Raw genomic sequence first — 13,055 nt, 5'->3', positions numbered from 1 at the left:
AAGATAGACTGGGAATGTCGATGCAGGGGTTGATTACTCAGCCTGGATGGTCACGTGGGGCGCGGGGAAAGAGTGAAGGGCGGAAATGTCCCATAACGCACCGCGCGTCCCTCTTCCTCCTCTTTCCGCCATATTTACGAACCGGTAAGATGTCTGAAGTAGCGGGCTGTTTGCAATCCGTTTTATATCGGCCTGATTTTAAGGCATCGAGTTTCACTTTTTTAACTGAGATCAAATAGGTGAAGCAGTGCTTCATTCTGTAGGATCATTAGCCTGAGGTATGCACGCCTTCGGTGTTAATTTGTGCTGGACTTTTGCACCCCCCCCCCCCCATGTCTGGAAATGTTCTCATGTGGTTAATTGGGAAAAGGGGCAGCGCCTGGGAATCGGCAAAGAGAAGTGTCCAGAGTCACGGCTGTAGAGAGTGAAGGGGCGGGGGGGGGGGGGGAATTGGGTTTTGCGGTGATGGAATGACGTGGTGGTGGATGGGGGACAGAGGAGGGGTGACGCCCGGGCCCTAGCCCGGTGGCGGCGTTGGATCTCATTGGTATCTTTTTGGGAGTTGCAAGGACATATTGGCTGCAGTTGGTGTCCCTCGTACACCTTGATTCTTACCCACTTCCCGGTCAGCATTGCCCGCCCTGATTCTGCGCGCCACCGTTGGTTTTATGTACTGGGAATGTCTGCCCCAGAGGCACCACTTTGATGCGTTTGGTGTAGTTGATTTAGTCCACGTTTGCCAAAGGCCCTCATGTAAAATTGGTCTCAAACTTTACATTTTATGGGATCTGGGGCAAATTGCACCTGAGGTTCACTTGGTAACAGGAAGGAGGTGATGGAGGGTCATTTTTGAGTGGAAAATGACGTCCGTGATGTGGGCCCTTGCTGTTTGTTTATGTTTGGATTTGAATGTGTATGAGGTGTGGATGTTAATTTGCAGATGTTTGAGTAGGTTGTCTTGGACTAGAGGAAGGTTTTGATCAGGTGGTAAGATGGGCTGAGCAATGACAAGCGGAATTGAATTACTAATGTGTGCAAAGTAATGCACTGCGTGTCCTAAATTCTTCCACCCCCATGAATGGTCTGGTTGTTTGGGAGTATAGAGACTGCGGAGAACAAACAAATCAAATTCTAAAGGTTGCAGTACAGATGTTCTGGTGAATAGTGCATGTAGGGTAATTGCTTTAATTACCTGTAGCACTGAATATGAAACAGCTCTTTCCAAGTATTGTCCTCAAATCTTTAATATTCTCCCTTCTCATCTTATACTTGTACCCTCTTGTTTTTGACTACTCTGCCGGGGGGGAGGGGGAGTAGGTATTCTGGTTGGCTATCATCTATGCCCCTCATAATTTTGTAAACTTCTATAAACTCACCCCTTAGCCTCCTATATTTTAGTGAGATTAAACCCAGTCTTTATAACTACACTCCTCCATTTCAAGCTCCATCCTATTAAAACTCTTCGGCACTTTCTCTATTGCTACTAAATCCCTCCTGTTGTGTGGTAACCAGAATCATGCACATATTCATAAGTATGGTACAGTCAAAATAATACAGGGGGTTCACCAGGATAGGGTCTGGGAATTTGTATTTTAATTGAGACTGGGTAGGCTGGGCCTGATTTTCTTAAGTGTGAAGGATGTATACAAAGTTGAGATGTGTAGATGAAGTAAATAATATAAAAGGTTTATTAACAGCAGAGATACATAAATTTAGAAGACATAAGACAAGGGTAAGGGAAGAGTTTAGAGTTGAGATAAGGAAAATATCTTTTTCACTGAGGGTGATTGCTATCTGAAATGATTGCTCAAGAAATATTGGAAGTAGATTCTCTTGTTACATTTAATTGACTGGGCAAGAACTGGAATCACAATTTTTGATGGCTATGAACTAAATGCTGCTAAATTGGATTAGTAGAAGTGGGTGGTATTGATGGTCAGCTTGCATCTGGTGGGCTAGTGGATCAGACTGTGCTCAGTGCCTCTGCTTATACAAATCATTGTTGTGTTATTTCCTCTTCCAGGCATTATGGTGCGCATGAACGTTCTTGCCGATGCCCTTACAAGCATCAACAATGCAGAGAAACGTGGAAAACGCCAGGTTCTCATCCGCCCATGCTCCAAAGTGATTGTGAGGTTCCTGACTGTAATGATGAAGCATGGTGAGGATTACTTTTGACTATCGTATTAAAAACAAGTTTGCCTTTTCATGTAAGTTTCTGATGCAAGAAAAGCTGAGCTGCTCACAAGATATCAGATTGGTTTGGTCTCCTTCGAAAAGGTTTAGCATTGTTTTACTCATGGCAAACAATGTTGGAAATCTGAAACCAAAACTAAATGTTAGAAGTACATAGCAAGTTGAGCATCATCTGTGGAGAGAAATGATATTCACATTAGTGGCCTTTCCTCTGCTGTCAAGGACGAGCAGCGTTATGCATATCTAACCATCAATACCTCAGATGCCCTTCCGAATTGCAATCATCTTGGTTTGGAAATATCTTGTTAGTCCTTTATCACTCAGTCTGAATCTTGGAATTTGTAACCAAATAGCCCAATGGCAGTACTGGGTGCCTGGAATGTGCTGCCAGGGATTGTGGTGAAGGGAAATATAATAGCGCTCAAGAGGCTCTTTGATAGGGTGGTACAGTAACGTAGTAGTTAGTGTAATGCTTTGCAGCGCCAGCAGTAGAAGGTTGAAGTGTTCAATTCTCCCTGTGATTGTACAGGTTTCTTCCGGGTGCTCCGGCTTCCTTGTATTCCAGACATGTGGGTTTAGGGTTAGTAATCGGCATGCTGTGTTGGTGCCGATAGCATGGTGAGGCTTTGGACTCTGGTTGTTGGCGCAAAATGACGCATTTCATTGTTAGAGTGTACATGAGACAAATCAAATAATGAATGCAGAGGATGGAGGGATATGAACATTGAGTAGCAGTAGTGGTTACTGCATGGTGCCCATGGTGCACAAGATCATGGGCTGAAGGGCCTGTTCCTGTGCTGTACTGTCTATGTTCTGTCTAACCATTCCTCTAAACATGCACCTTTTCTGGGTATAATTTAGCAAACATTCCCTCCTGAACAGCTTCCAATTCATTAACATTTCCATTGAGGAACCGAGTACCATGTACAGTACTCCAGATCTCTCAGATACTATGTAACTGGGACAGCTTGTTAATGTAAAGGGTGGTGCCTATTTGCAATGTGCTGCCACGAACTATGTTGTGTAGGCACATTAACAATGTTTAAAAGCTATGTAGATAAGTAGATGGGTAGGCAGGTGTAGATGGCTTTGAGGCTAAATGCAGGCTCACGCACTTGGTAACACAGTTGGCATGGATGATTTGGCCAAAGGGCCTGTTTCTGTGTTGTATGACTTACAGCAGTTTTAGGAAGGGGTAAGCAGACCTCTGGTATTTAGCAAAGCAGTTATCTAGCTTGCATTGTTTGTGCCTTGCAGGTTAAATTTGGCATTCCGAATTTGAGAGAGGTTGTAAAAGTCAACTCAATGGCACAACTAGGAAAGCTTGATGTCTCTGTCAGTGATATGCATTTAATCCTGACCTTTCTTAGAGTTTGCATAATCCTTCTGAAAGTGTATTTTCTATCCAAAAATATGCAGATTGTCAGGTTAAATTGCCACTGTTGTGAAGGTCAGTGGTTGGAATGGGGTATGTGGGGCAAGGAAGTATTGGTGTCATTCATTGTGGACTCACTTGCTAGGTTAAAGAGTTTTGTTTCTTACCTCTGACTTCTGCACCTGAGACAAACAGTTTTCTCTTCGTGGGTGTTGCCTGAGCCAAAGATTTCTAGGACTTTTTTGTTTATTGCGAAGCACAGAAGTCTATTTAATTGCTTTCTGATCCAAACCATCAAAATTAAGATCTGTTGCTATGGGGATTCATATGAAACATTTATAAATCAACAAGTGACTATTCTAATCTCTTATGACTTCATGTTGACAGGCTACATTGGAGAATTTGAAATTATCGACGATCACAGGGGTGGAAAAATTGTTGTTAATCTCACAGGGAGACTGAACAAGGTAAAAATCGGATTTGAATGATATAGGCTTCTATGAACAGTATAATTTTTTGATCTTACAGATCACTACTTTAGGTTCTTTCAAATGTTTCTTCAGGTTTTATTTTTTGCAATGCCATAGTTTTAAAACATTTTTAGCATTCTCGTTTTCATAGGAGTGAATGCTCTTGCCATCTGAGTGTCAGTTATTTCATTGTTATTGTTGCAAATATGTTATCACTGTTTTCACTGGTGTTGGTCTTTGAAGTACAGTCGGCCCTTCTTATCCGCGAGGGATTGGTTACGGGACTCCTCGCGGATACCAAAATTCGTGGATGCTCAAGTCCCTTATTCAACCTGTATCTGCAATGGACCTTAGGACCCAGTGGAACCCCAGACCTTATTTAACCTGACCCAAGCGGCAGAGCTCTGAATCAACGGTGTTTCTGTTCACGAAAATAATCACGATCATGATTGAAAATAAAGTGGAGATAATAAAGTGATTGGAAAGAGGTGAAACGCCATCAGTCATTGGAAAAGTGTTAGGCTATGTCGGTCAACGATCGGAACAGCTTCAAAGGATAAAGTGAGAAAGGCTGTTCCCCGATGAAAGCTACAATTATTACTAAGCAGCGCAGTGGTTTAATTATTGGGTTTTTGATCCTCCACATCAACTCGGCATGGTGGAGAGTGCGCTCGGAAGTGGTCTGTCACTGGTTTGAACTCGGGAAATTCCTGAACCCGGCGCCGAAACATACGTTCTTAAGTGTTTTATATGCATAGAAAGGTAAAATATGTACTATATACGAAGACAAACGTTTGACTAACTGACGCTAAATAATACAGGATGTACCTGTTCCGACTTACTTAGTAAGAGAACTTCGATTTTATTTTTATCCCGATCCACGATAACCCATGCACATCCTCCCGTATACTTTAAATCATCTCTAGATTACTTATAATACCTAATATGTAAATGCTATATAAAATAGTTGTTATACTGCATTGTTTAGGGAATAATGACGAAAAAAGGTCTGTACATGCTCGAACAATAAGTGTTGGCAGAGCACTTCCCGGTTTTCTCGATTCACGGTTGGATGAATTCATGGATAAGGAGGGCCGACTGTATATATGTTGTATGTTGAATTCGTGCATTTATTTTATAAACAATGTATTTTTTCACTGTCGATAGTTTGCAAGTTTACCTGATCAATGTTTTGGCAAGAGCTGCATGGTTTTCAGAGTTAGGTTTATTATCACTGACATGTTGTGAAATTTGTTGTTTTGTGGAACTTTGTGTCTGTGTGTTAACTGTTTTGTGTAGGTCAGTGAATAATACCTAATAGATTATGCATATCCTGATTTATTTTGTTTCAAATAGTGTGGTGTCATCAGCCCCAGATTTGATGTTCAAGTAAAGGAGCTGGAAAGGTGGCAGAATAGTCTTTTGCCTTCCCGTCAGTTTGGGTAAGAGCTTATATACTCTTAGGTATCTGCCTGGATGTTTATAATCCTATTCAGTGTGACTGACTTGTGCTTTATGACTTGGTGCTTTTTACTCTGGTTTTGTTTTTGTCATTGAGCCGAACAACTAATTTTGCTTACGGTGCCTTGAAAAAGTATTCAGCCCCTACAACTTTTCACATTTTCTAAATGTAAAATATACTGAAGTAGGGTTTTTTAAGCTAATCTGCAAAACATTGTGTATCGTGTTGAATCAGAAGAAAAATTCCAAAACCTGTCAACAATTTACTAAAAATTGAAAACCAAAATTGTGAAGCTGAAAAAGTATCCTCTTTATAGTTATTGTGCAAACTTTCTTCAGATGTATTATTACTATTACCAATTCACTGAATTTGTTGATGTAAAAAATTGGAGAATAACCTGTTTTTGATGAATTCATAAGAATAAGTACTCCCTTTGTAAGGTACAACAGAATACTAGATTAACAAACCAAACTAAAATGAAGACAAGTCAAAGAAATGATGAATAGAGAAGCAGAAATCTGTGGAGGGGTACAAGGACAGCTCAAAGGCACTGAACATGCCTGAAGAGCTCTGTGCAGTCCATCTGAAAAATGAAATCACAGCCACACTGCCTAGGGAAGGCCAACTTTCTAAACTTAGTTGCAAGAGAGACCACTTTGATACCAACTGACTGAATTGCAGAAGTCAGTGGCTGCATCTGGAGATCATGCTTCCACAGTCTAAGGCTTTGCACAAAAAGGGTATTAATGGAAGAATGGCAGGAAGAAGCCCTGGCTTTAAAATAAGCATATCCTTGCCTGTAAAGACTGGGAAGAGTCAGTTAGAAGATACTGTAGTGATGTGGAAGAAGGTCTTGTGGTCAGATGAGACTAAAGTGGACTTCAACACTTAACAGTATGTGTGTCATAAGTCTTAATATTGTGCATCAGCCAAGTAACACAATCCCTCCTGTAGAATGTGGTTAGAGTTAGCAACATCCTGTGGGGATGCTTTTCAGCTGCAGGGACTGGAACTCTGGTCAGGATTGATGGGAAGATGAATGCTGCTAAATACAGCAGATCCTGGATAAAACCCTCTAGCCTCTGCAAGAAAGCTTAAGCTAGGGAGGAAGCTTCAGCAGGACAATGACCTAAAGCAAATTTCAAATAAAGAAAATTGATGTCCTTGAGTGGCCCTGTCAGTCCTGACCTTAACCAGATCGAATGTCTCTGGCAAGACCTCAAGATTTTTCTCCACTGTCACTCCCTGACCAACCTGGCACAGCTTGAGCAATTTTACAAGGTGGAATGGGCAAATCTTGCACCATCACGTTGTGCAAAGCTAATAAGAGACTTATCCAAAAAGTCTACTTGCTGTAATAGCTTTAAGAGGTGGTTCAACTAAGTACTGAGCAGATGGGGTGAGGGGAAGTGAATACTTTTGAACTGCTGACATTTTAGTTTTTGAATTTTTTGAATTTTTTTAGTTTAGCATGTTTTACAATTTTCCCTATTTTTGGGTTCTACTGTGGAGGGGGGCCATGTGATCAAAAGCTCTGATTTAATACATATGTGAACAAACAGTTGAGAGCTGAATATTTTTACAAGGCATCCTTGCCATCAGTAGTTTGCCCTTATTGGACTTTCTTATTGCTTTCAAGAACAATCTTAAACTCACAGGTTTTGGTACCCAGTTGTTGTATCTCTATCTCTGTTTTCTAATAGTGCCTCAGAAGCATTTTGGTATCTGTTTTCTTTTTAAGGGACAGCTTTGTATTAATGTTCACTGTCCAACTTTTTGGCTGCTTTGTAGAATATGGTGATTGTTATATCACAGGGCAAAATGTAGAAATGGTTCTAGTGTGCTTAATTTGTTCTTGAATAATGAAGTGAACAGGATCACCTGGAGTTATTGAGAACTGTCAACCTGCAACCTAGCTGTATAGATCTCATTATAGAATATAGCCTGAAATGAAGGCAGAATTAATGCAGTTCATTGTCTCGGTGAGAAATGGAACACTGTAAATGTCACACCACTCTTCAAGAAGGGAGCCACTAACTACTTCAGTTACGAGACTTGCACTGTTTAGTGAAGAACTTGACCCTTTTTACAGCATTTTAAGCATATTAGAATGAAATACATCATTCCATTAATTTACTTTTAAAGAGTATTTGCAACGTATAACTAGAATATTGGAAGTATTTGGGGTAGTTCGGCCTTGTTGATTATTTCAAGCACTTCGTTTCTTCAGATTTGGGGACTACAACTGCATTCGTCTGTATTTGGAATACTTGTGTCTTTTTTGTAAAAATTGATCTTGGTTGATCAAATTTGGGAATAGATTGCCATGCTACTGCTAAATGGAAGATGAAAATCCAAACCTGGGTCATCGTCGAGAATGGCATCTTAAGTCACTAGCTCCTCCGGAAAAACGCGTATTAAGCCCCGTTAACCCATCAAATATAATATTTTTCGAAAAATATTTGAACTGAAAAGGGGCAAGAATGGGGAGAAGAAATGGAAATTAAAAAAGCGATACAGCGGAGCCTGCGTCTGAGAGGAGTGCAGTGAGCGGCTCTCCTACCCGACCGTGTGCTAGCGAGGTGGCCGCCGGGCCTCATTCAGAGGAAGCGGCGAATATCTTCGAAATCCTGAAAGAGATAATGGAGGTCCAGAAAGAAATAAAGCAGCAGCTCTGTGATTTTAAATCGGAGCTCGCCAGCGTTAATCAAATAGCAGTGGCAGAGACTCGAATTGAGAAGGTGGAAGATCGCGTTCAAAACGGGGAATGGATACTGAGCAAGACAATAAAAATAATACATCACCAAGAAGGTAAACTGCTTGACCTGGAGGGAAGATCACAGTGGAAAGATATCAGAATCTACAACGTTCCCGAAGGAGCGGAGGGCTCATCTATGACGGAGTTTGTCGAAAAATTACTGCAGGACGCGCTGGATCTTCCCTCGGCTATGGAGCTGGAAGTCGAGAGAGCCCACCGCGTGTTCGTTCCAAAACCTACCCAGGATAGAAAGCTACGCTCAATAATAATTAAATTCCTTTGGTACAGCACCAAGGCGCAGATTCTACAAAGGGCCTGGGGTAAGAAGAGAGTGTTTTACGACAATAAGTTAATATATTTCGACCAAGATTCCCCCCCCCCCCCCGGCGGTCCTGCAGAAACGCAAAGAATACTCTGAAGTAAAGCGAGTACTAAAGCAAAACAAGATTAGATTTCAAACTCTGTACCCTGCTAAACTTCGAGTGTTTTATGACAAAGGGACACTGTTGTACCAGACGGTGGAAGAGGCGACTACATACATGAAGGCCAGAGGGTTGCCCATTAGCGTCACCAAAACGAGGGAAAGCCAGACTGAGGAATTATCCCGCTCTGATTGGGAAATAGTGCGAGAATCGAGAAGGTAGAAGACGGGAGGAGGCCGAGAGAAATATATCAGGAAGAGACCGGGAGTTTACAAAGGCAGTCCTCACCCCCTTCAGAAGAGCCATAAGGTTTGGCTAACTTTAAAAATGTTGAGAAGCTAAACAGAAGCAAAAGTACACGGTGATATACCTATCTCGAGAAATACTTATTATAATGTGGATTTTATATTACTTAGTTGTTATTCTTTATTCGCTCACTTACTCTTTTTTCCCCACCAAAATGTGAGTGAGTGAGAGACACGTTACACAGGGAAATCTTTTCTGTGTAATGGATTTGTTCACTGACTTCTATGAATACTGCATTGGGGGCCCTCAACTCACAAGTGGGAGGGGTTACCCCCCACAGCTAGACATTTCCTCTAGCTCAACGCAGGGTCATTTACTAGAGACGTCAGCCTTGGAGCCACACGTTCGTTGCCATTTTTGTTGTTATTTGCGTTTCTTGGTTCGTTCTTGTTCAGGGAGTAGATGATTAAGTTTTATTCTAATTTCAATGGTACATTGACAGATAAATACAGATGGCTAAGGACAAGGTAAAATTCATTTCTTTTAATGTCAATGGGCTATTAAATCCAATCAAACGTAAGAGAATTTTATCCGATTTGGAACAATTTGATTCATACTGGGAAAAATGGTTTAACTACATAATGCCTCATAGGCCTGATTTTATTCTCACAAATCAATGAATCTGTTGTTAAAAAAAAAGATCACTCGCTACTTGTACATAGTTCTTTCCTTTTGCTTGTTTTTTCTTTCCACTCTTCTATGAGTGTATACCTCAGATAAATACTTTGTGGATATTTGTGATATATATGATTATATGATATAGGTGCAATGTCTGAAATACATCTTATGGAAATGTTTGATGATGAACTTCAATAAAAAAAATTACAAAATAAAAAAAAATCTAAACCTGGATTCGCCTAACTCAGTGAAATTATTGTAAGTCAGTTTGCTGGACACAGGAAGTGTATGTTAACAAAACTTGTTAAGTTTGTGATAGTAACATTTTAATTTAAACTGGGAACTTGGGTCACAAAGCTGAGGTTTATCACAGTATCAACAATTTTTTTCTAATACAGTATTATCATGAAGGAAATTCTATCCCTTGATTTTTCCTGTTCCTTCCTCTATATCCTAACCGTTGTCCAGACACCTGTGGGATATGTTACAGATCTAAGAATGTGCTAATTTGCTAGTTTGAATGAGGTCTTGGCATTAGCCTTCTCCACGCTAATGTGCAAATAGCAATGCAAAAAATCTTATTACAGTAGATTCTGGATAATTGGGACAGACTGAGACCAGTATGTACATTTTGACCCAATTAAACAGTTGTCCCAATTAGCTGAAGTTTCGTGGAAGTAGTTAAAAAGGTATAAAACATACACACTAATTTTAACTGAGTAACAAATCTATTTAAATGGAGAACAAATTAGAATGCTACCAATACACTACAGTTAAATAGAACTGTATTGTTTCCAAATGGTTATCAATGGAGGAATTGTACATTGTCATGTTCTTTTGACTGAAAATGTACAAAATCAGTGCAGACACTTAGTGCAGATAATGGACTGCCTTCATACAATGCTATTAACGATGGCATCCTCTAATTTCATTGTAAAATTCAAGGTGATTGTCAAATTCCTAACTTGATAAAGTAGTGAAATAATTTCAATTTCACTCTTGGCTGTTTGTCTGAATGCTTGAAACCACAGTGAACAAAACAGTTCTGATTTGTCTTGCTGCTTATTTTTCACCAACTATCAGTGACAGAAGTCTCTATTCTGAACACAGACAATTGACACTATTTAAAATCTTTGCTCTAACTGCAGCATAGTGTATAACAGCCCCACAAGTGCACATTATTGACATTAGTTAGAAACTGTTCACCAACAGTCTCCTGTCACAAAATATACTAAGGGATTCACAGTTATTTTATTGATTAATTTTTGTCTATTAAAAGTTGTACCAACTTTTAAAAGTGGTTGTCCAATTAACCAGAATCCTTTCAACTTCTGGGTGAGGAAGGGAACAAACTTCTACAAGACTTGTTACGAGAATGTAGATTGCATGTGGAGATATAAAGGATTGCATAATTCATCAGATGATGTACTGTATCTTTTGGCATTTTGGGTTTTCTGTTTTTCAGGCTTTTTGAACTGTGTTTAGGCTAATATGCTAGTTTTTGAATTTGGTCTGTGTGCAAATGGTAGGGCTGCTCATTGTGTAGAGAACTGCTTAACGTTCCTGCAGATTTCACTATTTTAATAGCCAACTTTATTCCTTTTCATAATTGCATTGCATGACATGCACAGTTTTTGATCATGAGTATTTGAGAAATTTTTCAGTGAAGTATGATTTGTTTAGCTGGCTTCTTTCCCCTCCTGTTATAACCTCTGTGTCCATTTGTTCCGTTTTTAGAAAACCCTGACTCTTCTAGCTGCACTCTTTTGTCTTCTGTAATAAGTATGTTTTGAAATTTCCTGCTGCACCGTGTCAGATATGGTTTGGGTTGGGCACCTGTATCTACAGTTGGTTTATTCCTGTATGGTTTTCTATAAATCTTCTAAATATTTGGACTCACTGAATCGAAAGCATCAAGGATCAAAATTTCTGTACACAAAAGCAAAGTTTAATTTTCCCAGTAAGCAAGGGTTAGTATTAAATAAGAAAATAATGTATTCATCATTCCAGCTTGTAGAGCAAGTTAAAACACTTGAGACTAGTTATCTGAGAATGGGAGTAGAGTAGTGGTAGTAGGTTCGTGGTCAGGGTATTTTAAATGTGTAGGAACAAATGTTTCAATTATATGGGGATAAATGTAGGAAATGACTGCATGATTCTAAATGTGCTTACAAACTGGTCTAGGTGGATATGTACATAATTGTTGGATGTGGCAGGACATGTTTGAGGTTTAAGAATACCCTCAGAATTCTGGGAGGTATAAATAAAAAGCATGAAAGAATAAGAACTATTGGTTGAGGTTCTGAAAAATTTCACCAGAATTATTCCAGAGATGAGCGAAATTTAGTAGATTGTAATAGTTAGAATTGTTACTGGAACGCAAGATAAGGGGGAGATCTGAGATTTGAAACTATGGAGCCAAACCCGGATTCATGGATCAGAGAACATTGTGCAAATGTCAGTTAGGAGGCTTTGATTATTTTATGATGTAGGTGATGATTAGGATCTGGACTATACTGCAAACTAGCATAGTGGACAGTAATTGTAGAGATTAAAAGAATGATGAGTATTAGGGGAAAATTGCAATGTTGTGGGAGATTTGGATAAACTGGATTGCTTTTGCTCAGAGCTGGCATATAATTGAAGTGCTAAATATTAACTGCCTCTGTTGAAAACATTGAGACTCTTGAAAAATCAATTGTAGGTACAAGTTGGAACCAGAAAAGTAGTGTAAGGCAGTTAAGAGACAAGGTTTCTATGCTTATGTAATGCCTCAGCTTTTTTTGAGTCTCTGATTTGTGAAATTGCTTTTTTTTAGAAATATAGCTGGTATTTGGAGTTGAAGTTGCTCTTTTTGTCACTGACACCTTTTGTGTCTATTTGGAGAAGGATTCATGGCTAATTTTTCAATAAAAATGCGAAATGTCTAGCCTTCAGTGAGCAAAGATTAAAATGCTGATTCCACTATCTTGACCATTATTGCATAGAATCTTATGTACAAACTCTGACAAGTCTTAACATTCTTTATTTCCAAGGATTTCTATTGCATTATGGAATGTCAATTGAAGCCTGAAGTTTGTCATCAGGAAATAAAAGCTTTTTTTAAATTATAGGTACCTCGTTCTCACGACCTCAGCTGGCATCATGGACCATGAAGAGGCCAAACGAAAACACACAGGAGGAAAAATCTTGGGATTCTTTTTCTAAAATGTGAGACCAGCCTGCAATAAAATTTTTAAACAAGTGAATTTCTCTTGTGCAGATTTTGTGTATAAATTTGAACACATTGCTGTGACTTTGATTGCCTGTTTTACCAAATCTGAAATTGAGTGAATTTCATCTGTTTTGGGCTTATATTCAGTTTCTTCTGTTGTCAGGCTTACATTCCATTGTCGACAATAGTGATCAACCTGCTTCTCGAAGACCAATAATCTTATGAATAAATGAG

At 39.5% G+C, this 13,055-nt stretch overlaps 1 protein-coding gene across 1 annotated transcript; it reads left to right on the top strand.

Annotated features, from left to right (window-relative positions):
- The first annotated feature begins 49 nt into the window (after window positions 1-49).
- On the top strand, window positions 50-12,855 carry rps15a (ribosomal protein S15a). Its single transcript, XM_073060532.1, has 5 exons — window positions 50-144; window positions 2,024-2,161; window positions 3,959-4,038; window positions 5,398-5,483; window positions 12,721-12,855. Exons 2-5 carry the CDS (start codon window positions 2,029-2,031, stop codon window positions 12,812-12,814), a joined length of 393 nt encoding a protein of 130 aa, XP_072916633.1. The 5' UTR covers window positions 50-144; window positions 2,024-2,028; the 3' UTR covers window positions 12,815-12,855.
- The last annotated feature ends 200 nt before the right edge of the window (window positions 12,856-13,055 follow it).

This window comes from Hemitrygon akajei, chromosome 11 (assembly GCF_048418815.1).
Source record: "Hemitrygon akajei chromosome 11, sHemAka1.3, whole genome shotgun sequence".
Lineage (NCBI taxonomy): Eukaryota > Metazoa > Chordata > Chondrichthyes > Myliobatiformes > Dasyatidae > Hemitrygon > Hemitrygon akajei.
The sequence above is the reverse complement of the archived record's forward strand: the minus strand, read 5'-3'. Positions and strand labels throughout refer to the sequence as shown.